This window comes from Sprattus sprattus (assembly GCF_963457725.1).
Source record: "Sprattus sprattus genome assembly, chromosome: 2".
NCBI classification, from domain to species: Eukaryota; Metazoa; Chordata; class Actinopteri; order Clupeiformes; family Clupeidae; genus Sprattus; species Sprattus sprattus.
Genome location: NC_137921.1, coordinates 22,924,750 through 22,951,635, shown reverse-complemented (window position 1 = coordinate 22,951,635; position 26,886 = coordinate 22,924,750). Strand labels below are relative to the sequence as shown.

The 26,886-nt window shown below is 46.0% G+C and overlaps 1 protein-coding gene across 6 annotated transcripts in view; it reads right to left on the bottom strand.

Annotated features, from left to right (window-relative positions):
- Nucleotides 1-26,886, bottom strand: part of epb41l2 (erythrocyte membrane protein band 4.1 like 2) — an 82,533-nt gene that overhangs the window by 9,386 nt on the left and 46,261 nt on the right. For 4 of the 6 annotated variants that reach the window (XM_080832663.1, XM_080832662.1, XM_080832661.1 and 1 more), the window contains exons 7-15: nucleotides 22,243-22,461; nucleotides 20,247-20,334; nucleotides 17,983-18,135; nucleotides 17,216-17,313; nucleotides 13,235-13,407; nucleotides 10,082-10,176; nucleotides 5,514-5,573; nucleotides 2,993-3,151; nucleotides 47-100 (exon numbers count right to left, since the gene is read on the bottom strand). In XM_080832663.1, the coding sequence (XP_080688789.1) occupies nucleotides 47-100; nucleotides 2,993-3,151; nucleotides 5,514-5,573; nucleotides 10,082-10,176; nucleotides 13,235-13,407; nucleotides 17,216-17,313; nucleotides 17,983-18,135; nucleotides 20,247-20,334; nucleotides 22,243-22,461 (1,099 nt within the window). The remainder of the gene's footprint in view (nucleotides 1-46; nucleotides 101-2,992; nucleotides 3,152-5,513; nucleotides 5,574-10,081; nucleotides 10,177-13,234; nucleotides 13,408-17,215; nucleotides 17,314-17,982; nucleotides 18,136-20,246; nucleotides 20,335-22,242; nucleotides 22,462-26,886) is intronic. The other 2 variants (XM_080832664.1, XM_080832666.1) reach the window with 2 other exon arrangements.

The following is a 26,886-nucleotide window of genomic DNA, read 5'->3' as shown; positions in this document are numbered from 1 at the left end:
ATGTTTGAGGGTGGAAGGGGGGTTAGAACGGGCGGCTGGAGACCACCTTGACAACCTCTTTGCTCTCTGGGAGGAAGGTCTCCATTCGGGGCGGGGATTTCTGTGGGACATAAAAAGGTAACCATAGAAACCAGTCAGGGCAATGCCGGTCAGGGTAAAAAAAAGGAGAAGAGGGAAAGGTTGTAACATTACTGTACCACTGTGGAGGTGCACCCTCTGAGTCTTAGGAGGAGGAGGATGTGGATATTATGGTGTTCATGACCTCCACACCGCCCCCATCTCTCTCTCTCTCTCTCTAAGCCTCAGAGTAAGACAGACAGGCCTCTACAGTGCTACAGTAATGCAGACAGAGAAGCCAACAAGCAGCAGGCAACTGCCTCAAGCATGACGAATGGGATGAGAGAATAACCTTAGAAAACCATGTATTTATGCACTCAAAGTTTATGGCCAGTCTTACTTACATAATCCAGCAGGACTATAGTTCACAACCTACATGAACACTGAAACGCTTATATCGAGAAGGAGGCTAGGAGAATAACAGGTATTCTCTGGGTGCAACAGTGGAATGACCACACAGCAATCTTTTTAGATTCGTAACATTATGAATTCTGTTATTTAAATCATTATTATTGAAACCATACTGTTCTGTGTAATGCAGCCAGCCAACAACATGTGCTTATCATTGGCCATTCAAGTAAATACAATTTTGCAATTGCTCTCTGACAAGATTTAAATCAGGGGATGTGTAAGTGACATCAAGTCAAGTCTAATGTGTCGTAGGAGTGCTTCAGTGTTGGCTGTCAGGCCAAATTTACCATGATGTCCATCATGATACCTATACCTATCTACGGTGGCCTGGACTGGACATGAACTTGTTTTTTTAGTTATGAGTCATAGATGGGTCATGGAAGCAGCAGAGCAGCGAATCAAGCCATTAGTTGTTGCATGGAAGGAGAAAAGAACAAAAGAGAAAGAAACAAGACAGAAAGAGGGGTCTGACTAAGGAAGCACCTCTTCAGAGCGCCGGCCCACGGGCACAGCGACTAGAGTGCCCTCTGCTGCTCCGATTGTGGTAGTGCAAGAAGCAACCAGGCCTAGGGAGAAGCTGGCCTTACTCATAAAAAGGGAGGTAAGCTCCTCTTCTAAGCTCTACACAGGTCAGAGAACCACAGAGGAAAGGAGAGAAAATGTCAAAGACAAAAAGGTGAAGATCAGAAACAGAAAAGACAAAACCTACAGAGAGACTGAAAGACAAGAAATAGAGAGCGAGTGCTCAATTTAAAAGGACACTACAAGTGCACTATACAAATAATCTATGACTGCATTTAAAACAGAGACCTTTCTAGCAAGGCTAGCAGGGTGGGCTACACAACCACCACAACCACACACAGAGCTAACAAAGTGTGTCTTTGTCAGGCAGCTTTCAGCATGAAATACAGATGAGAGCATTCTGGGAAAGAAAGAAAGAAAGAAAAAAATAATAACTCAAGACAATGTAAAAAGGCTGTGTTTGTCAGACATGCCACTGACACACTTTTCATGTCCAGAGAGTCTCGGGCCAGCACCTTAATAGACGAGTACGCAGCACATCACACAAGACAAAGCCACAAGAAAATAAGAGAATAAAGAATGATAGAATATTTGGATGAAGAAACACCACAGAGCTGAAAGAGTGGGTGGAAAGTTCTGGAAAGCAAACACCTGAAAATGACTGTGTGAAGCATTCAGTGTTGCCAGATGCAAGGGGTTTGAGTTTGAAGCAGAAACAAACATTCAATAATACAGGAAAACAACCAAAAAATACCACAGAGGTCACCAAAGGTGAGTGTCTCGAAAGGTCACGGAAATAAAAAGGCACATGTGCAGTCAGACCATTTGAAACCAAACTGGTGAGACCACGAAATTAAGCAAATTGTAAATGACACAAAGATACAGCCAGTAAAAAAAACAAACAGAAAAACCTCAACATAACTGCATGAATGGAAGAGTCAGCGCAGAAAAACAAAGGATTGTGGAGAGAAAGCGTAACAAAGATCGCAATGAAGACTAGAGCTCTGCACAAAGAGAATCACAATGAAGAACCCTGGACCATTGAAGCAGATTCCTTCAGATCACAGTAATAGAACAGTAGACACAAGCAGTACAGTACACAAGATCAAAGTGGTGTTTGCATGCGTGGAAAAGGTACAGTGATCAGAATGCAGCCATGTAATTGGCTGAGCGATTAGAATGCAGCCCTGCTATTGGCCGAAAGAGAAGAATAGCGTTGTGACTGATGTAGAAAGGCCGCTGCCAGGCAATCCTGTGACAGCTGGGATTATGGGTAAAATACAATCTCTAAATCCAATTAGGGACCAATAGACTGAAACAGTTGTGCTGTTCCAGTGACGTGGGCTCTGGCATCTGGCACAGGTTTGTCTGACAGAGGAAGCAATAGGTTGGTAGACACTATCTCAAATAAGATGAGACTTGCTAATGCCTTATGCATCCTTCAACAGAAAGATCCCAGCTGCCACAGAATGTGAAGAAAAGAAAAGAAACAGAAATCAGGGCACATCACATAAATTAAAATGGCCATGCTAAACCAGGAACAGTTACATGTACAAGGAACAATTTGCTTTTTTTTTTTTTTTTTTGGTTTACGATGATACACCTTCATTCTGAACCCAAGAGATCATCTGGTGAACTCCAGGTTTTTCTGACGATGTTCTGGCACAAGAAAATCTTTTTTTGGCCCCTATTGCTCGTAGCCCTCAGGAGGCACCATTTCAGCCCAATTGACACATCTTGTTTCAGAACATGGCCCTGTGTGATTGGTGCGCCCAGCCCGAGGACAGGGATCCAGGGAGGGTGGCACAGAACAGCCAGGCAGGAAGGAAGGAACCCGAGAGGTGGGAAAAGCACAGGGGCAGAGTGCAGGGTAGGTAGGCAGGCAGACCGGGGGTCACAGGTTCAAGTGGAGGTCAGAGAGAAGCGGGCGTGGCAGACGTACCCCTTGGGCCTGCAGGCGCAGGCTGGTGGCAGGACTGGCGGTGAGCCGCTTGTCCCACTGACTGGGGCGCGGCTCGGGGGTGGCTTCCATAAAGCTGCGCTTTAACTCGCTAATGCTAGCCTGATGTTTCAAAACATCGTCCTGGGTCTTATCCAGGTCCTACGGCAAGCCCCGACAAACAAAACAAAAAAAAGGCCCATACGAAGCCAGGATGCAAGAGGATTGGGGAGGAAAGAGGGATGTAAGAGGGAGGAGGAAGAGGAGGAGGAAGGGGGGGGGGGGGGGACACACACACACCAACAATAAATGCATTAGTTTGTAAAACATGACAATAAACCCCAATACCACCCCTCACCAACATGAAATAAAAGACAGTCAAGCCTCACTTGATGCCCATTTTGGTGGTGTCTTGCCAAAATTATTCCACTCAAGCACAGCAGGTGGTGCCATAACTCTTGCCAATTAAGAGAGCCTCCCCACCATCTACCAAAGGGGAGATGGGGTACCGTGTGAATCAATCGGTCACGCACATTGAAATCGCCCATGTAATCTTATTAATGGGCCTGGGATCCAATTAAAGCCAACTGGGGCCTCCACTCCGTGACCTCTGCCGGGACAACAACAGAGTGCATAGAGGTGCACCCCAGATTAACGCTCTCTGACACCGCGGAACAACAAAGCCAGCTCCAGGAGCCAGACAACTAATGCAACTTTCATTACTTGTTTGTAAAATGATCATGTCACAGAACTGGTATATGAGAATTTTGCAGCTCTATATGTGTTAATGAATGAATGAATGAATCTTAGTAGTTGCATTAATGATTTACCATCCAATGCTAGGGTTTCTTTTCATCAACAACATTCGTTATCGTTTCAATCTACCACTGCATGTAAGAATCCAACTCAACAATTAGACTGAATTCCTGAGGTTGCTGCGCACCTCAATTATTTTGCACCACCAGGGCATCAATAAAGTGAGGCTTTCTTAACAAGGCTTAAAGGAAACACACACCCAAAACACTTTCAAGAATTTGAAAGACAAATGCTTGCCATGTACCCAGAATATGGCTTGACAGTCCTTCTTAAAAAGAGCCACGTTCCTTATTTGCTGCAAAGATTTCTTCTGCAGCTTGATTTAGTTGTATATCTTGAGCGTATAAAACATTAACGTTGAGCCACATTCTAGATAAGTTTTCCCATTCATTTAGCTTACACTTGTAAGCAGCAGCAGCAAATTCTTTAGGAATTGATGCCATAAACTGACAGTTAAAAGCTGCAAAGTTTCCTCCAATTACGCAGTAGTCTACCTGCAGCAGAATCACAATAACAATAATAATGATTATATAAAATACCTCTTCAAACTAAAATCTAGGACAAGAAACAAGTTCAATCACAGCTACTTTATCTTCAAACAGCTGAAAAGTGTCACAGGGTGTGTTTTGCCTTTAAGGCTTTAGCTCTTGTAGATCTGTAGCATCCACCCTCCAGCCCCCCGCAGACATCAATGACGTAGAGCTGTCAGTGGTCATGATACGGGGTGTCCCCTTTGCTTCTCAACTTGGTTCCAGACATTAGACTGGGAAGATATAAAGGTCTAGATGGTTACAGTCCGAGGCTTGGCACAGTCTGTGGTAGCAAAGAAACACCACGGACGCCCCCCATACAAGGAAGTCCAATACTTAACATGAGGCCTCTGGTTCAGAGTCAAGGGACGTATAGCCTATATGATGAAGTTTATCCGTACAGTTTCTCTACATGGCATAGTCTCACTGACGTCTCAGGGTTCTATATTGTACCATTTCTGCTTTCAACATGATGCAATGAATTGTAAATGTTTTCTCTGAAAACAAAAACAGCTGCCTTTACTCACAAGTAAATATGTTACCAGGCCAGATCACTATTTTAATGGACTTGTGCTGAACTCATTTTCTAGTGCAGATTTCTGTAATGGAGTAGTTGTCATAACGACTCTGCATGGGTACACTGACAGCTCCACGTCTTTCCATTCCCCACTGACATTAGAGTACACTCTGGGTGAGATTTTAGTTTGTTATAAAACAAACAAACAAACATACATAAGTAATTATGTCAATTTGAAATCACCACAGCAACCAAAAGCAGAAAAAAATCCCTGTCTGGTTATGGGAAAATGGTATTAGTGTTGTTAAAGGATTCCAAAAATGTTTTTACAATTAACAAAACAAACAAACAAACAAACAAACAAACGCCTCACCCATCCCAACAATTGCTTTGATAAACCACTTTAGCGGATGCATGAGTGAAAGAGGGTGGCTACTAGCAACCACTGTGGCCATCTTCTCTCAATCAATGAAATGTTGCCTTGGCAAACATGCACCCGTTCCCACATTCAGATCATGCAAGTTTAATGCATAGACATGTACACGCACACACATATATACAGTCATGCACACAAAGTCTGATAGTGAGAGGCAGGCAGCCCAGGATAGTAGCTAGGAGAAGGTCAAGAGAGGTTGATTTCTTTAGCCGCGGTCATACCAACCTCCAACATTAAATTGCTATGTCTGACATAAATATTTTCCCCCTGCACTCTCAACTTGCTCTGTAGAGTTAAAAAAAAAAAAAAAAAAAATGGAAAAAGGGGGGAAGACAAGAGACATTTGCAAAAGGGAAACCAAAAATGCCACTGAAAACATGTGCATGTGAAACAGAACCAACTATTGAGGGAAAAGCATCAATGAAATCAGGGACACAAGCACTGCAGAGCTGGAGTCAATTAGAAGGCAGATCACAACGTCAAATGATTCGTACACCCCTGATGAAAGACCATGCCTCATTAGCAGGCTGTATTGCTGCGTAGGTTGTTCGGTCAATACTGATTGTACGATTTCCTCTGTCACCTGTGCATTGCGTTCCTTGATTCAGATCCCATGATAAAAAGTGATCACAAGAAAACAGCACCACACACTCAAATAAATCCACCAAATCAACACACAATGAAACAAATAAACTCCAACAGAGATTTGAGCAAACAGTATGATTCTACTGTGCCCCCCCCCCCCCCCAAAAAAAAATAGAAAAGAAATCATTCAGGATGAGCAGAACACTGACAGACATGGGAACCCCAGGATCTACAACAATTGAAACAAAAAACGACACGAAAAAGCTACTGAACGAAGCGAATTAACGAGCAAGCGAACGCAAAAACACTTGTCAACCTTTCTCAAAGTGGCCTCCGACTCATCTGCATCCTCCTGCCGGACAGCGAGAGGGGAATCGAGGGGTGTGGAGAGGAAGGGATAGGTTAGTTCAGAAGGGTTATACTCAAAGCTCCCATCAAGAGAGCTAACACACACAAACACATGTATTTAGCGACTGAATGCTGCAAGGTATGATGGGATCGGTGGCGTGTGGCACCCTCACAGACCTCGGCGGAGTTGGAAGCGACGGCCGTGGTTGCGGCGGCAGCATCTCCATCACTGGGCTCCTCATCTTCCTATACAGGCGCGGTGACGGGACGGTTGAAGTAGTATTTGAAAAGGGGAGGAGTGGGAGGATGGGGGTGGAAGAAAAGGTGATATGGATGATGTAGGGAGGGGGGGGGGGGGATACCCCCCCTGCCCCTCATTTCCAAATGCACTCACCCTCCCACAAACATACACACTAACAAACATATCTGGTGGTGTGATGTCATGAGGGGAAGGTCCCTCCTCTGCTCTGAGGCTGGCCAATCGGAGGCATGAGGGTGGGTAGGGGGAGGGGGTTATGAGGAAATGCGCATGCACTTCTCAGAACACCAAGCCGTCCAGGGGTTACTGTTTTTTTCCTCTTTTTTTTTCTGTGTACATGAAGGTGGGTTCTCACTTTTATGTTAAAATGGATAACATTTCTATGTTACGGTATAAAAAGACCTGAAGTTCATCTTCATATTACAAAGGAGTGCTTGGGGTAGAAATAGACTTGGGCATTGTGGCACAACTCAAGGTCTTTGAAATTTAGGGATTTTGTTTCTAATATTAAGCGCATTAAAAAGGCATTGGCATAGTCGCTTGTTTGTGGCTTATCTGCACAGTAAAAGAGATTTTCACACAAGCCTTAGGCTAAATCTCACAAAGCAGCATCTTGCTACACAACTACTTGGATTCCTATTAGGCCTGAAAGGTGAGCAAATAGAAGTTTATACAACAATCTCACACAGGGCTTGAGTGGGAAACAAAAGGTTTAAAAGAATTGAGAGAAAAAAAAAACTATTGGAAAGACGGAGCCTAAAATACCCACTGGCGTTACCATAGCGCTACTGCATTGTTAGGATTGCAAAACCAATACGGAAGTTTTTCCTCCCCAAGAACAAGCTCAACAGGGCATCGCTAACAGTTAACAGATACACAGAAAGTCTGGGCAGAGGAGTGGGGGAGAGGGAGAAGGTGGGGGACAGCAGACACTGAGACAGCAGAAGGGAGGTGGGGAGGGTGCAGGACTGGAGGTAACACACACACAGCAAGGTGGCACTGGTGGGAGCGTGCAAAGGCTTTTTTTTTGTAGGGGCAGGGAAACGAGGGTGGGAGAGGGTGGTTGGTGGTGGGGCAGCGGCTTTCTTTAAGCAGCAGGGTCACATAACTCCTCCGGCGTGCCCAGCTCGGTGAACTGCGCCTGGGGAGACATCAGGCGGGACGAGGCCCGGGCCTCCAGGTAGCAGAGGGCGAGCGCCAGGGGCAGCGCCAGGAGCAGGGCAAAGGCCAGGGACTGGGAGGCGGAGAGCAGCACGGCAAAGATGACCAGGAAGGACGGCACGAGGGAGGGCGAGGAGAGGGGCAGGTGGCGCTGGAGGCCGGCGGGAAGCACAGCTGCCAGCGACTCCTCAGGGAGGCTGGGAAAACACAAGTAACCGTCCTCGTCCAGGAGCGAGGGCAGCCGCAGGCCATTGCAGGCGGCCAGCAGGGAGAAGTTGGAGCGAGGAGGCTGGGGCTGGGGCTGCTGATGCTGCGCCTCGCCGTCAGAGGGGGTGCCGTCCGGGGACTCGATGCAGCACTCGCAGCCAGGGGAGGAGGAGGTGGAGGAGGAGAGAGAAGAAGGAGGGGTGGGAGGAAGAGCAGGAGAGGGGGAGGCATTGCGGTTGGTGGGGAAAGTGGCAGGGATGGGGTCAGGGTCCGAAAAGGCAGCGGGGCGAGGTGGCTGGTCCCTGTCCATCTGCTCCCCGCCTGTCCAGGAGAACGGATCGTCTTCCGAGATGTCAGACAGGATGTCCAACTCAGATATGGTGTCCAGGGTGGGGGGCAGGGAGGAGAGGGTGGAGGAGGAGGGGGAGAAGGGGAACATGAAGAGGGACTGGGGACACACAGGGGTTGGTCGTGACATCATCAACCCATCCCACCCCACACCAAAAAAAGGAACAGTTCATTCAACAAAACAAAATAAAACAAAAGAAAAACACCACACCCGGCGTGCAGGAAAGACATAGTGAGGATCGGAAAAAAACAGTGCAAATGAAAGTAGGCGTAAACAAAGCCAAGACAACCATAACCGGTTGAGTGAAAAGATAATAATGCATGGCAAACCAAAGGTCGTAGGGAAGTGGAGAAGGAGTGCGCAGGGGAAGAAAAAAAAGGGAGAGAGAAACAAACCATTAGTCAGTGAGACAGAAAGCAGGGCAGGAGTGCAGTGCAGAAGAGAGAAAACGTGGAAGAGGGGGGAGAGGTAGAGAGGTATTGGGGGGGGGGGGGGGGGGTAAGACAGAGACACAGGAAGGGTCCCACAGTGAGGATAAGAAGAGGAAAAAGGATTTGGGAGGTGGGAGTTAAACAAACATCCTACCACATGGCTTGTTAATCACTATAAAGCTGATACAAAGAGGCGTTATAAACCTTTACATCTTTACAGAGATGGTGGTGTCAACAGAAAGAACATAACAGAAGTGAACCCAAGAGAGAATAACCCCAAAATATTGTCATTAAGGGCTAAACACAAATAAACGTTGCTACTCTTCCCTTCTTTCATTCTTTCCTACACCCATTCTCTACCCTTCTGTCCTGCTATCCAACCAACCATTTCCTTCTCTCTCTATCCCTCTCTTTTTCCATCCAATCTTCCTTCCCTTGCTCCCTCCCTCCCTCTCATATTTTGCCATCCCTCCTCATACAAACAGGCAGAAGAGAGGGTCCAGACAGTGGGAGCGTGTCCTCTCTGTGACTCCCTTAAACCCCAGAGCCCTACCTTCCTGTCATTTTGAGACAGCTGCTGGCAGTGGGACTCCTGTTCCTCCTCACCAGAACCATCTGACACTTTACCCCTGGTGTTGTATGGGCCTCAACCCGCCCTCCTTGCAAAACTATGACTTCCATCAAGTGATTCCCATGTTCCGTTTATTTGACAAAAGGATTCGACCTCATCCTCCCCCACTAGCCTCTCCTCTCTAGCTCCCATGCTCAAGGTTATATAAATGGCCAATAACGCTGAATACATTCATTCATGGCCACATTGTCGGGGATGCTGAATGCATTCTTTCATTCTCCAATAGCCAGCAAATGTCAACGTTGTGTCTTAAGCGGCCTGTATGAGCGAAGGGACTAAGAGGGAACAGAAGAGAAGCCATGTTCTCTCCTCTCTGCTCCCAGATCCCCGTCCTAATTGGATTCAGTCCTGTGTTCCATAATACAGGGGCCGTGACAAGGGCTTGGAGAATAGGCGGGGCTTCATGAAAGGCTGGCATTTTTCGGAGATACAGTACAGACATTTCATGACTGGAAAACCGAAACAAGGACAGGGGAGTGGGGGGGGGGGGGGGGGGGGGGGGGGAGTTCATAGTTTATAAACCCATACAAAATAAATGAAAGCAAAAAACAAACAAAAATAAAATTCACCATATAACACTGGATTTAAATAAAAGGATGGGGTGGGTTTTGAGTCACAACAAAGATTCAAATCCAAACCAAAAATTCAGTTGAACAACAGCCGGAACAAAATTAATAAGGGACGAATGCTCACACCTGGTATTTTCCTGTTGAGATTATGAAGACTGAAAACAGACTGAGAACATGGGATGAGGACATAACATCATAGAAAGATGGAGGAAAGAAAAAAGAAAGGATGGAGGGTGGTGAATGCTCAGCTCACCTTGGAGTCCGAAGAGAGCTCCAGGGCGGGGTCTCGACCGTTCTCCTTCCCACCTTCGGGGCCGGACCCATCACTTATCACATTTATAACTGGAGCTGAGAATGAGGGAGAGAAACAGAGAGAAAGAGAGAGCGATAGAGAGAATATGAAAAGGAGAGTGTTACTAACATAATATGGTATCGCCTCTCTCTCTTTAAAACTTGCACTCGCACAGTTTTTTCCAGAGGCCGTCACATTTCAATGTGATCATCAGGCCTTCATGAGAAAGACAGCAACATACTGGCCACCAGAGGGGGTCAGATCATTATCACACACACACACACACATTATCCATACTGCCAGATGGGGGATGCAGAATGGCGATCACTGGATCCATGCTTTTGTCACTAAGCTATGCATGTTGACCTCTGCTCGGTTTAAGTTTTAGCTTGCAGCCATGGCCACACACACAGCCCTTCTGGATACAAGCCTGCTATTTGTAAAATCACGCTGATTGCTCTGAGGCTTTGGGAAATGTGAACGTGGTGATTTAGGGCTGGACTGAATGGCTGTGGAGGGGAGCGGTGTGAGAAGGCTGGGCTGCAGTGCAGCCCACTACGGCTTTGGGCTCCCAGGGTGTAAAGTGATAGCACTTTACCACCCACAGTGTCTTTCTCCATACACACTCCTATGGGAGTGTGTGTGTGTGTGTGTGTGTGTGTATGTGAGAGAGTGGGGGTGCAGAAGAGAGCCCACAAACACACACACACCTCCAATGAGGCACTACGTAACTGTGCTAGCATGTATGAGCAGGTTTTTCCTGTGATGGAGGACAAGCTCTGGGCAAAGTCTGTTCACTGTAAAAGGCGATTTTCCTTCACCACTCTCATGATCACCGCAGGCTCATCCTCCAGGCCTTTCACCCTTACTCTTTGTGAGACAGGCTTCTTAGGCACCCACTGTGAGACAGGCTTCTTAGGCGCCCACTGTTAACGACGCTGCATCAGCAGAAGGGAATTTAACTCAACACGCCCTACCCATCACCGTCCTGCTTTGGGGCTGAAAGTGAAGAGCACAGCTTGGAACGATGTAGTAAGAGCAGTTCATTGTAAATGAATGGATCGCTGAACTATTGATTACCTATTCATTCTAATGGATGGAGGTCCTGACCTCACAACTAAGCCAATAAATAACTAAACCATAATTCACATCTACCCACGGACCAGTGCTGACGCTGTGGGCACAAGAGCATCAGTCACTGCTGAGAACTTACTGCTGTTCTGTGCTCAGCACCATAAATACATAGTCTGATGGAGTAACAATGGCGTTTCCCCTATTGAGAGTTTTAACATGAGTGCAATTCCAGAAAAAAATGAAAAAAATAATAATAATCTGCATCAATATTATGTGCTCTTTTTTCCCATGGTCTTATGCTTATTACCCATTCTAAAAATGGATTCTGCCAAATGAGGGCAACCGCAAAAAGCATATTGGAGACCTGTGGCCTATGGGAAGCAACCGCCGACTGAGTGGCTGCTCTTCTACACCAATCTCGAGGGAAGAGGAGTCACTGGCGGTGAGAGATGCAAGCGTACGTTAGAGAACTAGTAATCTCCAGCTCTGCACTGCGAGCCAAACTCAAGCTTGAGCTCTGAGCACGGTGCAGGAGGTTAAAGGGCTAAGAGTATCTCACATTCCACTCATGTCATTTCCAGCAGGGAATCATCTGAAACAACATGGCAACAGAAAACATTGATCAATTCCAGTGGTGGGAAGAAAAAGAGTTTCCAAAAGGAAATGTCTTAGTGGTGGCTCTATACCATGGCAACAAATCACTCAGAGTTCTTGGGGAAAGGGGGTAGAGGGAAAGAGGAAAGGGGGAAACAGATGCTGCAGTCACTTCCTATGAGGAGCCATGATGACAGGAAGCAGGGACGGGAAGTGGGGCCTGCAACACGACGCTGACACTGTACAGGACACCGCAGAAACACCCAGGACACCCTACTGGCTCTCAGCTCAGTGCTTGAAAAGTAATGGGGAAAACTGAAGTAGACGCCTGCCAGTTCAATTATTTTGTGGTCAAGTCGAAAAAGATGTCTGCTAGACAAACACAATCCAGATCCACATTTATATCTTACACTGGATGTGTAAGTGAGTCTCAGATCTGATAACAGATCAGGCTTGTGTCAACCATTCCTGCCATGTGCTGTGACATTTTTCCCTAAGTATACAACTTCTTCTAAATGGAGCATCTGTAATTTGTGTAAAGATATGAGTAAACACACTGCTCTATGCACATGCTGCTTGCTTGCCAGCGTGGTGTACTCCAATGCAGACACACACACTCAGGCTTAGTGATTAATAGGGCCAGCGACATAACAGGGTTCTTATGACAGGGTTGGTGGAGCACTACAGAGGCTGTAAATTAAATGCTGGGAAAAGTTCCTCACAGCACGTCTCAGACAAGCCGATTCATGTCAAAAAGGGACGGCAAGGTTCTTTCTTTTTCTCCCTCCTTTTCCTTTGGAGTGGATAAGGCAGTCTGTATCTCCCTCTCCGATCTTTGGGGAGTTCAGCTCTTCTGTCGTACCTGCTCTGTTCCCTCTCTCTCTCTGTCTGTCTGTCTCTCACACTCACTCCATACATTTCGCTCCCTTTTCTTTCAATCTCTTGTCTAGCGTTTTTTTTTTTCCAGGAGCTCAGCTTTGTGATTGCGTCTTTGATCCAGACGATGAGAGGTAGCTGCTGGGAGCTTGTCGACCCCCCGCGGCCTGTCATCTGTGGGGTCTGACTGAGCGTGCCCACAACTGCACAGAGACGGGTTGAGCAAGGGGCTGGAGTGGGGCAGGGATCAGGGAGGGCACCGCCCCGCAGAGGGCAAACTGGGGGCAAATCTGGACACACACAAAGAATAACACACACAAACACACGCACACACGCAGGGCGGGCTCTCTCCGACAATGTTGACTGAAATCCTTTTTGGAACACCAACTCAAAACACTCACAGCCACAATAATCTCAAAGATCAAAAAGCTAAAAAAAAAGAAAAAGGCTGAGCCCTTTGGGTAAGATAAAAGCTTTGTATTTGCATTCTAAAACACTAAGTGTTTCTACTGAACAAGTGTAATCTATTCAACAGAGCACCAAGTCAGACACACACACAGTTACGCTTACCTCCGTCTAAGCTCCGGGAGATGCGCTTGCTGGAGGTGCGCTGGAAATAGGGTGCTGGCCGGTCGATGAGCGAGCTGGCCTGCCTCGTCTGGGCCTGGGTACGGCCGCTGTAGCGGAACTTGGAGCCCAGCGTGAGGAACTTGGCCTTGGTCGGCTGCTCCGGGGTCATCAACCTGCGCAGGGACAAGCGCGCGTGTCAGACAGGAGCTCCAGTGACACAGGCTACACACAGGCAGATTAACACAGGAACCGGGTTCCCTCCACTGGTCTAAATAATGGGGCTCAAGGGTTCAAAGTGAGGGCAGACAATGGGGCCGCTAAACTTTTTAACTTCACCCTGGGAAGGTTTAAGGACAACAGTGTATTAAGCACAAGTGAGCTCAGTGAATGGTTTGATTTAAAATGCTCTGTGAGGGGAATTTGGGAACTAGGTCCTGGCAACTGGTGCTTCCAAAGAAAACCTATGGGTAGAAAAAGGTATTGACTTAGCCAGGGCAGTGGCCATTCTTGAACTGTAGGTTTATTTACTGTAGAAATAACAGCTCTCCTGTTGGTCAACTGAATATGGCATGTCTCAAAACATGGGTTTACTGTGTGTGTGTGTGTGCGTGCGTGCAGGCGTGCGTATGTATGTGCATCTGTGTATCAAAGATTTAGGAAAGTATCCTCAATAACTGATCTCAGGTCAGTGAACCTAGACAAAGCCTCCAGGACTAGCAGGTGTACCATGCACACATCTGCCTTCACGTGAGACTATGAGACTATCTGCTTCATCGAAAAGACCAGTGAGTCACCGGCACTCTCTGTTTCCCTCCCTGTTCCCTGCTTGCAGAACGTCTCCCTGCAGCAGCTGTGTTTCGGCCCAGATATCATCAGGAGACAAAAAGAGGGGGGAGGAAGGAGGGCGTGTGGTGATGGGGGAGGCCCTTGCCCCTATCTTTAATCTCCCATAGCGACGTGCCTCCACTAACAGCAGCCCAGTGGGGCGTATAAGCTTCTTGCACACGCACACGCACGTGTGCACACACACATTTGCCGACATCTGGACTGTGTCACCTCGATCCACAACTCCCCTCTGCGTCGTGCATCATATTTTCACAGTATCAGATTCTCAAGCACAAAGGGAGGCCCATTTCTGAAGGGGGTGTAGTTGCTTGGGCAGTGTGCACGTGTATGCATACGTATAGGTATGTAGGTGCATATGTGTGTTTATGAATATTTGTGTGAGAGTTAGAAATGCGTGTGTAAGAGTCTGCATATCTATTTGTGCCTGTATACGCATGCTACCATGTCTGTGAGTGTCCAGTGCTGGTCGAGTTGTGCATTAGTGTGGGTCTAGATCTGTGAATCCCATCACTGCAACCCGCCAGCATGCACTCAACTAGACAGGAAGGACCGTCATTGCTGTCTGTGTCCTTGCAGTGCCAACACCAGCATCTGTGTTTGGGAACGCTGGGAACGCTGGCACCGTCTAACGACTGATTACCAGGCCATCGGTCACCATGGGGATGTTGGACAGGAGGGGGAAGGGCAGGGGAGGGGGTTGGAATCAGCCGCTCTCAACTCAGCCGTAACGATTCAAGGAGAGTCATTCAGAGTTTCCACAGCTCAATGGGAGCTTGAGCGTGGCAAAGTGGAGTGTGTGTGTGTGTGCGCGCGTGTGTGGCGGACTCAGAGACACAAAGCGAGAGAGAGAGAGAGAGAGAGAGAGAGAAACAGAGAGGCCAAAAAAGAAAGATGGTACTTTAGAGAAAGAATGAATAGCAAATGAGGCATGATGACAGTTATGAAGATAGAAAACAGGAGAGGAGAGATGAACAGATACAGAACGAGAATGAGAGAGAGAGGGCGGGAGAGGGGAAGAAGTGTGTGTGAAGGAGAGTGATAAACTGAGCTGAAGACAAGCAAATCAACAAGGACCAGCAAATGAAGACGGAAAGTGGAAAAACTGGGAGTAAACATGCGGGGTTTAATTCCTAGCCGCAAGGTCGAGGGAGCGGTCTCACTCTCGCGCTAGTGTTTGCCGGGGTTGTGGCGCCCCTCTTGGCCCACACGCCAAAAACAACACGCGGCCTGCCATTAAAACCGCAGCGCTCATCTCCATCTCGCAAAAGCAAATCTGGTTTCTATTTGGGCCTGGGACGGCTCCATCCTCCAGCGCTGACGGCGTTGACGGCTGGGCCAGGGCCGCCAGGTGCTCTTCATTATCGGGCCAGCAGTGAAGTTAGGGATGAGGGAACTCGGCAGAGCGAGAGGGTGTTCCACGCTCAGCTCATGACATCAGGAAATATCCCCTCGCCACACGGCCAAGGGCAGGAAGAGAAGCCAATGTTTAGGGAGGAGGAAGGGGGGGAGAGAAAGTATGTGAGGAGGAGAGAGAGATAGAGAGCGAGAGAGGGAACAAAATAAAAGAAAAAAAAAAGAAAGAGGAGATCGATGGAGAGAGAGAGACGAGGAGTGGAGAAAAACAATAACTACGACTCTAACTATAATGATCATGGCAATTTCGCTGAAAAGAACAGTGGATGAGGAACAAACTTTGATGACCGTTGCAGTCTGTGCTTGTTTTTTTATTGCTTTCTCAAATATATGTCCCTTGCTACATGAAAATGGTCTTTTTATTTGGGCTAGTCCAATTCATTTCGGGCAACAAAGATCTACAGACTGCCTGGCCAAAGGGCTAGCAGGTATTTAAACATTTAGTGAGCCCTACAGAGCGAGAATGACCGACAGAGAGGGGGGGGAAGAGAATGCAAGAGGATAAGAAAGGGATATAACCACCCTCCCAGCCTCTCTGAAGAGTCCCTTTTCCTGCAGGATATTAAATGTTTGCTCACTCCTAAGGCCCATCGCGGGGAGACGCTCACTCGTTTCCTCTCCTGTGCCACGCCACGTTACGTCTGCCGCTTAACAGTTATGGCCCGCAGATGCGCATCCTGGCAGACTAAACAAGGGCCTGGGCCTTTTTTTTTTAGCCGTCCGTAAATCGGCTTGGCTAAATAAAGGCATGACGGGGGTGCTCTGATCGACCAGAGCGCTCCACTTTTGGCTGGGTCGGAAAGATCCGGAGTATGGCTACCCCCCTGAGACCAGAGCCAATTACACACTCCAGTAAATCAAAGGCAAGAATAAGAAGAAGAAGGGGAGGGGGAGTTGGACTCAAAGCAGGAATGAGGGAATAAGGAAAAGAGAGGTTTCTTCCAGAGTGGTTAAATGCTGATCTCAATCTAGCTCACTCACACTATGTGTTTCTATTACAGCTGAAGAGAGAATGAGTGGATATGAGGTGGCATCTGCCCTGTTTGGGATGCTGAGGCTGGGGGGTAGAGGTGTGAGATTCTAAATATTTCTCCGAAAAAGTGTGCCATAAAAGAAACCGGGTTAGACCCTTCCACCTTCTCAGGAATGCCCACGACTCTTAAGTTGAGCTTGCGCGAGCGATTTTCCAAATCGTCAACTTTCTCCTTCAACCAGGCATTCTCAGTCACAACAGTGTTTAGGTTAGCCTCAACCTGAACAAGCCTCTCTTCACTATGGTCAAGAGTAGCTTCAATTCCACAGATCCGTTCTTCGTGTGATTCGCACAGGGATTTGACTTCATTCAGAGTCGATTTGAATGGAGACAAAGCTGTGTCTAGCTCCTTCCTTATAACAGTGTGGATAGCTTGAGTGAGCTCTGAAAGCAGCCCTGAGCGGAGTTGGTCAAACTGCTCAGCTAGTTCCATGCTAGCTTGGCTAGTCTGGCTGGTGGTCACAGAAGAACTTTCTTTTTCACTCAGTTTTAGGCGACGAGTCTGCTTACTTGACATAATACGTGTCGGCTGGCTTGTCGAAAATGACTTAAACTTACAGCATTGACTGATATTTCTAAAATAAATGGGGTAAATAATCAAGAACAAATGAAAAACTCGGGAGCCACTTCACCATACACCTGCTCACGCCATTACCAACCCGGAAGTCCCGAGGTGTGAGATTCTGTACCTGAAGAAGGTGTGGTTCTCCACGCAGACCTTCCACAGCCTCTTAGCGGCGCGGTGGTTGGGCAGCTTGAAGCCAACGGTGCTCTCAAACTGCTCCGTCTGAAAGAGAGCAGAGAGAGATGAGGACCATGAAAGACAAGTATAGAGATGGAAAGACAGACAGACAAAGAAAGCAAACAATCATTCAAGATTCATTTAAAAATATAAATAACTAACTAACTAAATAATAGTAAAAAAAAAAAAAAAAACAAAACATGAAAACGAAGTGGTGCGCCAAAACACAGAGTGCGCCAAAAAACTAACACCTAAAAAAAATTATATGTATTACAAATAAAAACAGCAAAAAAACTGAAGGAGAACAAAGAAGATCCAACGATAAGCCCCAATGAGCATGACACTGCGGCTAAGCTAGGAAACATATGCTGAAAGAATGAGCGTGGAAGTGTCTGTGTCTTTTAGGGCCCTGTGAGGGCGACTAAAGGAAGCTCAGCTTTTCCATCTGTGTGCAGAGAGCACTAGCGGCCCTTGGGGCTCTGGCGCTGACCAGATCCTCTGAAGGCTAACCACCCGGCCCAAACACACTGCATGGAAGGAATTAGCCTAGTTATAGTAGTCATAATTGACAGCTATAAAAGCTTTGAAACGAGCTTGCTTTATGTGCATTCCCTGTGTGTGAGTGTGTGTGTGTTTGAGTGAATATTTCAGAGAGAACGAGAGAGTGTGTGTGAGTGTGCGTTTGTGGGTGAGGGAGAAAAAGAGAATATTTACCTCCCCCGGCCGGATTTTGATGTAGAAGTTGCTGCGCTTGTAGGAGATCTTGAGGATTTTCGGCCAGGCGAAGCGGTTTATCCGCAGTCGGTCTTTGTAGATGAGCAGACCATTGGCACACACCCCCAACATGATGTCCACCCCCTCAGAGTCCTGTGGAGCCGGGGAGTTCAGGAGGAATGGAGAGAGGGAGACAGAGAAAGCGGTAAAGAGGGAAAGAGTCAGGTATAAATAATAGAGAACAAAGTCAGTCAGATAGTAAAGCAACAGTACAAAAGCCTCTCTCCCTCTTTATATTATTGTGTTCTTTTAACGCTTCCTTTTTGAAATTGTTCCTCTCTTTCAGTTCTAAATTGAGGATCAACATTAATTAGCAACAGATACACCTATCTTTTACATTTAACCAAATTACTCAACGCTAACAGCTTTATTGTAGTTTTATGGTATCTTGCTTGCGAGGCCCCTCTGTGATGTTGACTGGCCTTATTGATTTGTGTGTTTAACTGTAGGACTGTAGACTGGGGTAATGGAACGGGCTCAATCGATGCACACTGATGGATTTGACAGCTTAGAAGAGACTATTAGGCACCGGTGTGCAGAGGGCTTCCAGGCTGCCCTGGTGTTGCTCGAAGAGTAAAGTGCCCCTCCATGTTCTCCAGAGAGAGGCTTGGCTCTTGGGCAGATACAGAGCCCATTCGGCAGTGGGTCTCTGGGTCTGTTGTTGGCCTTCAGTAGCTGTGACTGTGCGGCCAGGCTGAATGGATGGATGGATGGATGGATGGGTGGCTGGCTGCAGCAGCCCTGCCTTGCCCAGGGCTCAACTCCTACGTGGCCATGTGTTAGCGGCTCAAGCTAATTATGCCATGCGGGCCTCCAAAAATAGGCTATCAAACTATCAGGGTCAGACTCCTGGTGCACAAGCTTATGAATCAGCATAAGGACAGGACAGGACAGGACAGGAGTGTGATCTGCAGAGTGTACTGTGCCTTTCTCTCTCTCGGTCTGTCTGTCTGTCTGTCTGTCTTTGGTGGGACTATTAAGAAATTTTGTTTTTTTCAGAGGGGCATGGTGAAAGGCACTATAACACACCACACAGCATTCTAAGACGTGCCTGAAAATGGATGTGAACTTCAGAGAGAGACAAGGGGGAGGGAGGAGAAAATTATGAAAAAGAGGGGGAACAGAGAAAGAGAGAGAGCAAAAGAGAACATTCTCTGCATGACTTCCCATGCCAGCCATTCCTTTAGCCTGCACCACAGAAGTCTTCGCAGCTATGCATGTTTACACAGCTGATGGAAGCAGCCATGTTCTGTTGCCCCCTCCCTCCTCTTCTCCCCCTAGACACAATCGTGCTCTTTCTGTTTTTCCTTCATGACCCCCCACCTCCATTTCACCCCCTCCCAGACTCCTCCACTCTTCTCGACAGTGAGCCACATGAAACGGGACCTCATCCTCCTCCTCCTCCACTCTCCTTCCAGACCCCCTGGAGACCTTCTGCTCCTCTGGTCAGGACTCAGTTAGAGCTGCACCAACAGCCACACTTAGCCCCATTGCAAAGGCACTTACCCAAGAGCCGGACTCAACATTTTTGCTCAAAACTATCCAGCCATGTTATATATCCAATCACATCTCCTTGTCATGCATGTTATATTTTGTTTTCTGTGAGCTCTTGTGTGAGCGATCGGCATGAACATCTGCATGTTTGTGCTCAGCAGATCAGCTGGAAAGCCTTTGGCTCTGGCCATGTTCTGATCAGTGCTCAGGTTTAAAAATGGATGTCCTCCAGCCACTGAAGGTTAATGACACATACCAGACTTGATGGATGATTCTGACTAAAAGAAAAACAGCTCTTGTTGGAGTATGTCGAAAGAGCCCGACAGAAACTTCCCTTTGCTAATAGAGCTGTTGCTGAGACCAAGGAGGAAATGTTTACCACCCTGGGTTTTGGCACTGGGTGCTATAACTCACTACCCTGAAGAAACTCGTTGCTCTACATAAGCAATAAGCATTAGTGTACCTGCATCTCCACCAATAAAAGGGTATAAAACAGACACTAAAGATACTTAGAGATTTCTCTCTTGATAGAACCTGAGGGGGCATCAATAAAAGCAATGTTTTATTAAACTACCTCAACTATGTAACTGTGTATTTTTAACGGCAGCATTAGTGTTCCATTGTATTTAGGACTACCTAGGTTAAGGTCAATCCCAGGTTAGGTTGACCCGTTCATGTCTGACAGTGGTCACTGGATGTTCTCACTTTACCTTTGCATGGTGCAGGTCCACGCCGAACATGGAGAGCTTCTTGGCGTTTTCAAGGAACTGAGTGTCTGCTTGAGCTGGAGTCATCCCTCTGAAGAGAGAAAGAGAAGAAAATCGAAGAATAAAACAAGAGCTTGGACCAGAGCCAGCCACCCAACAGGATGGACAAAAGAACAACTCTAAACAACAGACAAGAGAATGAGGCATGGCAGTTAAAGGCCAATGCAGCGGGATTAGCACCTCCGAGGGTAAAAGGCCCACAGATTAACAGGGATAACCCACAGCTGTAAACATGGGCTTTTCCAGGCCCACGCACCAGGAAGCTCAGGACCAACCTAGAGCAGGAGCCCCCTCCCCTGGGGAGACGTGCAGACAAACCCCTGCAGAGGCTGCCTCAGTGACCCTGTGTGTGGGTGAGGTGCTTAGACCCCCCATCTGTACAGTTATAATGTGATCTCCCTGCCAACAGCTAACTGTAGGGAGCGTACTCTACAAACACCTGTTCTCTGCTGTTTGCTCATCCCAAACTGACAAGGGTATTTATCCTCACACCAGGGACGTGCGGTCATAGGAGGCAGAGCCATTTTGAAAAGTAAAAAAAATAAAAATTATAATAATAATATATATTTATGTATTATAAAATAAATATTCATATTTCTCTAGTTATCTGTGTTACGGGTGTCATTTCTGCATGATTCAGATCATTTCGAGCATTTTTATTATCAAAATCGCTGAATTTGCGCATTTCCAGTTCCAGAAAATAGGGACGTGCCGTGGGTTGCATTGGTGTCTATGGGCAGGGGAGGCAGTGCGCAAGCGTAGAACCTTTGAGTCGAGCTCAAAACTCATTGAAAAATCCCTTAGGGGAGGCAGGCAGTACCACTGCCTCAGGTAAGGAGGCGAGCGAGAGCGCACTTGTCGGGTATAGGTTCTGACGTCGGTTGGACTTCTTCTACACTTCTACTTGACTGCGAAAATGGAACATCGTATTGCTAAGCTGAAGCAGATCTCAAAACTGGACTTTCAATCCAAACGTGAAATGAAATGTGAAATGATAAATAATGGGAGACCAATGGCGGAGCTAAACGTTTTGCTTTAAACGACGGGACAGAATGTATTGACATTTGCATTGTTTGCAATGTTTCACGTTTCCCAACGGGACTACATGCGCAACACGAACCACGCTAAAGGCTGCTTCTACAGGACAGTTGGCTTAAAGTTGTGAGCAGACTAGGTGAGCTAAACTAGCCACTGACTGCATTCGCTCAAGGATGATCGTGGGAGAAGAGGACAACCTATTTCCACTGAACAGGGAAGTCGTGAGTGGATTACTTTTGTTTTTATTTACGAGCTCCAGCGAAAGTGCACCAACTATAAATTATACTGGCCAGTAGAACATGTTGGTATTGTGTGCAATGTATGCAGTGTTTAACTGTTTGCTTGTTAATATGTTGTGTAAATAAATATGTAATTGTTTTTTCAAAACTGTGTCCGAGTTGGGTAAATGGTCATTTAAATTAGCATCCCACCACCGTAGTTATATTTTCTCCAGACAAAATGAAATGAGCCATATCATTGGTGGAGGGCTCCATACTCTAGCTTGTAACTATTAATATCTTATTAATAACTCATCATAATACAATAAAAAAACGATTGTTTAAAAATAATGGTATTAGACAATAAAACGTAACGTTTTTTCAGTTCTGATCAGATGACAATTTTAAAACCAGACATATATACATGTATGTATACATTATATACATTTTTAAACAACTAGAGCTTAAAATTACGTAAATCACTTCCGGTTTCTGTGCCTCACCAGCTTCGAACCTCACAGCACGTCACTGCCTCACACTGTCTGGCTCCATTAAGCACCGGACTCATCCTGTGCAACCTTTGCCATGTTCGCCAACAAAGACGGTACAGACAGAAATGAGATGTTACAGTTCACTGAACTACAAAATGTGTGGGCCCTGTGGGCCCCAGGGCCTCCGCTGACCTGTGGGACTTGTGGAGCTCCACCACCTTCTCCTCCATCTCGCGGGTCTGGCTAGGGGCGAACTGGAAGTCGCTTGTGTAGTCGGTGCGGTGCTCGTCGGGGTCGTGGTCACCCAGCTCCGCCTGCAGCGTGTAGGAACCAAGCAGCGCGTGCGTCACGAACGAGCACGGCAGGCGGCCCGACGCAATGTCCTGACGCAGCTGCAGGCACAGCAGGTACCTGAGGAGGAGAGAGGGAGAGAATGTGAGACATGCTTTAGCTACTTAAGTCTGTTTTTATTTTGTCTTTCCTATAAACTGGTTTTTCTTATGTACTTCAATGCAATGCTCCATGCCACACAGCCAGGCCAATAAAGGTGTGGATGGAGTACCACCAGATCAGGACCCTGTCATGGCAAGCCCAATTTCGAGACCTGAATCCCATAAAAAACCTCTGAAATGTGATCAAGAGGAAGATGGATGGTCACAAGCCATGAAAAGAAGCCGAGCTGCTTGAATTCTTGCGCCAGGAGTAGCATAAAGTCACCCAACGGCAATGTGAAAGACACATGAAAGTTGTGATTTTAAATCAAGGTTATTCCACCAAATATTGATTTCTGTACTCTTCTTACGTTAAAGCATTAGTATTGTGTAGTTTAAAAATGAATATGAGCTTGTTTTCTTTGCATTATTCGAGATCTGAAGACACTGCATCTTTTTTGCTATTTTGACCAATTGTCATTTTTCTGCAAATAAATTATCTAAATGACAATATTTTTTATTTGAAATTTGGTAGGAATGTTGCCAGTAGGTTATAGAATAAAACAAAAATGTACATTTTACTTTAACACATACCAATAAATAGTAAAACCAGAGAAACTGATAATTTTGAAGTGGTCTCTTAATTTTTTCCGCGGCTGTATATATATATGCTGCATATCATGGGAGGGAAGGGAGATCAATTCACACACAGAGTTTAATTTCAAAACATTTATTCACTTTTATTTTGCTTTTTAGTCATGCAGTGCAATACAATTATGTTTAATATATCATCTTTGTCTGTGTAACACTAGCACGACTAATAAGAGGTAGCTGTACCTCAATGAGGGTGGAGAGAAAGATAGGTTGGGTGAAAGATGGAGGCATAATGAAGAATGGTGGGTAAAGAGGGCACATAAAAGAGATGGAGGATGCAGGAAGATATATAATTGGAGGATGAGGAATAAATGAATAAAGGGCAGACCTGGAAAGACAGAATGGGCAGGAGAGGGCATGAGAGAGGGGTAAAGACACTGAAAAAAGAATGACTACCAGGTAGAGAACAGAAAGGGACTAAATAAGGAAAACGGTGGCTAGTGAGAAAGAAAGAGGACAGAGGAAAATGGAGGGAAAAAGAGAGAGAAAATGACAAAGTTAGGAGAGGGCAGAGAGGCAAACGAGATGGAGGGGGAAAAAAGAGGGGGATAGCACATGGGGGGGGAAAAAAGAGAAAAAATGACAAGGTAGAAAAACACTCAAGGTCTCTCTTTTCAAATGCTGCAAACGTGACAAGCATGTGAAAAAAACTTTGTGTGCACAGATGTGTGTGTGTTCTCTTAACATCAAAGGTTTTTTTTGAAAATTGCCAAAGTAAAGGCAGAAAAAGGTGTGCAAATACACATCTATGACCTTCCGTCTCAGATTGCCATGTGTGTGTGTGTGTGTGTGTGTGTGTGTGTCGTGTGCTGAAAGGCGTGTGGCACTCTAACGGATCAAAGGACCCTCTAGAGCCCGCCTGACCTAGAGCCAGACTTGGGGATGTGGGACCTGGTCTCTCCACAGCCTCAGCTCCCGTTTCTGGGCAGGGACACACCGGGTCAGCAGGGTGAACATCCGCAACGGTAGACGGCCATTTAAAAACCAGATCCACTTTCCAAACATGCCTACACCACACCAATCACTGCATTTTAATGATCCAACAGTCATCTGGCGCAGTGGTGTTCAGTTTGTTAAACAATTAGTACCACTGACCGGCCACTTTGAAAGCTCGGCCCTCCAGGGTGGTCATTTGAGACCAAAAACAAAACCTAAAAAACACCCAACCCAAAATAACCTCAGATTTGAGTAATCCTATCCGACAGGAGCTGACTACACGCTCAGCCAAGTTCTGTCTCTTGCGGTCTCGCAGGCATGGGGCAAATGAGAACAGTCGTGGAAGGTTTATTTTAGGTTATCAAACGGGGACTTCAGCTCTATATCTGGGATTGCACGCATTTTGGGAGCAAATACATACAAAACACTTCCTCTATACAGAAGAATCACATGAATCTATCCACGGCTTATTTACACCCAATGTCTCACTGAAGGCCGCTTTCAACTCTGTTCTACTAATCAAAATCTTGTGATTTAAGAGACAGAGAGTGCGTGTGTGTGTGTGTGTGTGTGTGTGTGTGTGTGTGCGCGCGCGCGTAAACCACCCCAACACACACCATTAGGACCTCTATAAAGATCAACCACACCACCTGCACATCCTGAGACAGCAAGGTCTTTGTTGCTATGACCGTTAAAAGTCATTACATTAGTTTATGACCAGTCATGCCACGCAGGCATTCAAATTCTCATGCAAATAACTGACGTATAAAGGTATGGTGTGTGTGTGTGTACGGGTTAGATGGTATTTCCTGTGTGGGAATGCGGGGGTGTTCGTGCCTGAACTCGCTCAATGGTGTTTTGAGCCCTGAACTTCGACTGCCAGGCAGCGGCTGCCTGGAAGGTGGTTCCGCCCCCAAAACTCTTATCCAATCAATGTGATTCCCACCTCCAAACCTCTGGTTCCGCCCCCAAACCTCTGGTCCAATCCAAACACTTTGAGCCCAAATTCAAACTTTCTGTATAGTGCTCTCATTCCAGCTCCAACTTCATTCTACCTCTCAGCAACGAGTGAAAGCTCCAACTTTACAAAGGTATGTAGCTAATATATTTCTATTTTAAACATGAAATGGCTAATTGTGTTTGTTTCAGGGCTGTACATGTAAGATGGGCCAGCTAATGTTATGTTTAGCATGCAATATGTTAACCATATTTAAAGATAGATCATGCTAATCTTAGCTGTGGTAATGTCTTTTCAACCTGCTAGCTAGCTCAATCTGGTTAAAACATTAGGTAACAGTAAGCCTATAAAGTAAAATTTATTACTGTAGATTAATCACTGTATAAAATGGGCCGGCTAATGTTATCTTTACCATGCAATATGTTAACATAAAGATAGATTATGGTAATCTTAGCTGTGGTAATGTCATTTCAACCTGCTAGCTAGCTAAATCTAATTTTAGCTGTGGTAATGTTATTTCAACCTGCTAGCTAGCTAAATCTGGTTAAAACATTAGGTAACAGTAAGCCTATAAAGTAAGATTAATTACTGTAGATATGTATTTAAGTGATTAATTACTGTAGATATGTATTTTAGTGATTGTTAATGGTTAGTAGTTATCTTTCAAAAGACGTTGAGCTGCTTTGGAATAAGGGTAACTCTCAGGCAGCCAATTGGTTTTAGATACCTGTGAGGCACTTGATGTTGAGACTGGTTGACTACCAGGCTGCTTTCTAACACTGGGTAACTCTCAGGCAGCCAATTGGCTTTGGGTGCCTGTGAGGCACTCGATGTTGATACTGGTTGACTTCCAGGCTGCTTTGGAATAAGGGTAACTGTCAGGCAGCCAATTGGTTTTAGATACCTTTGAGGCACTTGTTGAGACTGGTTGACTTCCAGGCTGCTTACTAACACTGGGTAACTCTCAGGCAGCCAATTGGCTTTGGGTGCCTGTGAGGCACTCGATGTTGAGACTGGTTGACTTCCAGGCTGCTTTGGAATAAGGATAACTCTGAGGCAGCCACCAGTTGTTGTAATAGGCTTTTTAATAGACTTCATACAGGTGACTTTGTGACAGCCAGTGGAGAGGAATCTAGGCATGGTGGATTAACGTTATGCTTTAGACTGCTTAACACTGGCCATGTAGCCTACAGTTCAGGTCATCACAAGATAAAATAGTTTAGGATGTGTGTCTCAGGGAGTCATAGGCTTATGTTTTCATACTTTTTCCCCGTTTCAGGCAATGGAGAAGAATTGGCTGAAGTCAATCGAAGATGGCTTAAAGAAGGAAAGGGACCCTAGAATCAAGCAATCCTTTGATATTCTTGAAGGGAATATTCCTGAGGATTTTTTTGAGGAAATTAGATTTTTACCATTTTCACATTATTCTGTATCAACTTGGTTACTGTGTGTATGAGTGTTGTACTTGGCCTTGGCCTTTCAATAAAGAATACGTCACACCCCATCAGTCTCTCCTCCATCATGTGTGTCCTCTGATGATACATTTTTTTTAAATAATTAATGTAAGTTGGGGTTTCATTAACTTGTGACACTCTACTGGAATAAACCCTTCTGTGAAGCTGTAGAAATAAGTGTTGAAATGTATTTATTTCATTTCAGGCCCAGCTAGCTAAATGATCAGACTAGTTAAATCAAGATGCCAAGTTCAATACACTTCCAATTCAATACACATACACAGTGATGTAGAACATCTAGTTATTTTATTAATTAACAACAACAAACAACAGATTTTTTTATTTTTATTGTTAATGTTTGCGATGTGTGTGTCAACACACTTTTTAAAAACGTCAACTACCA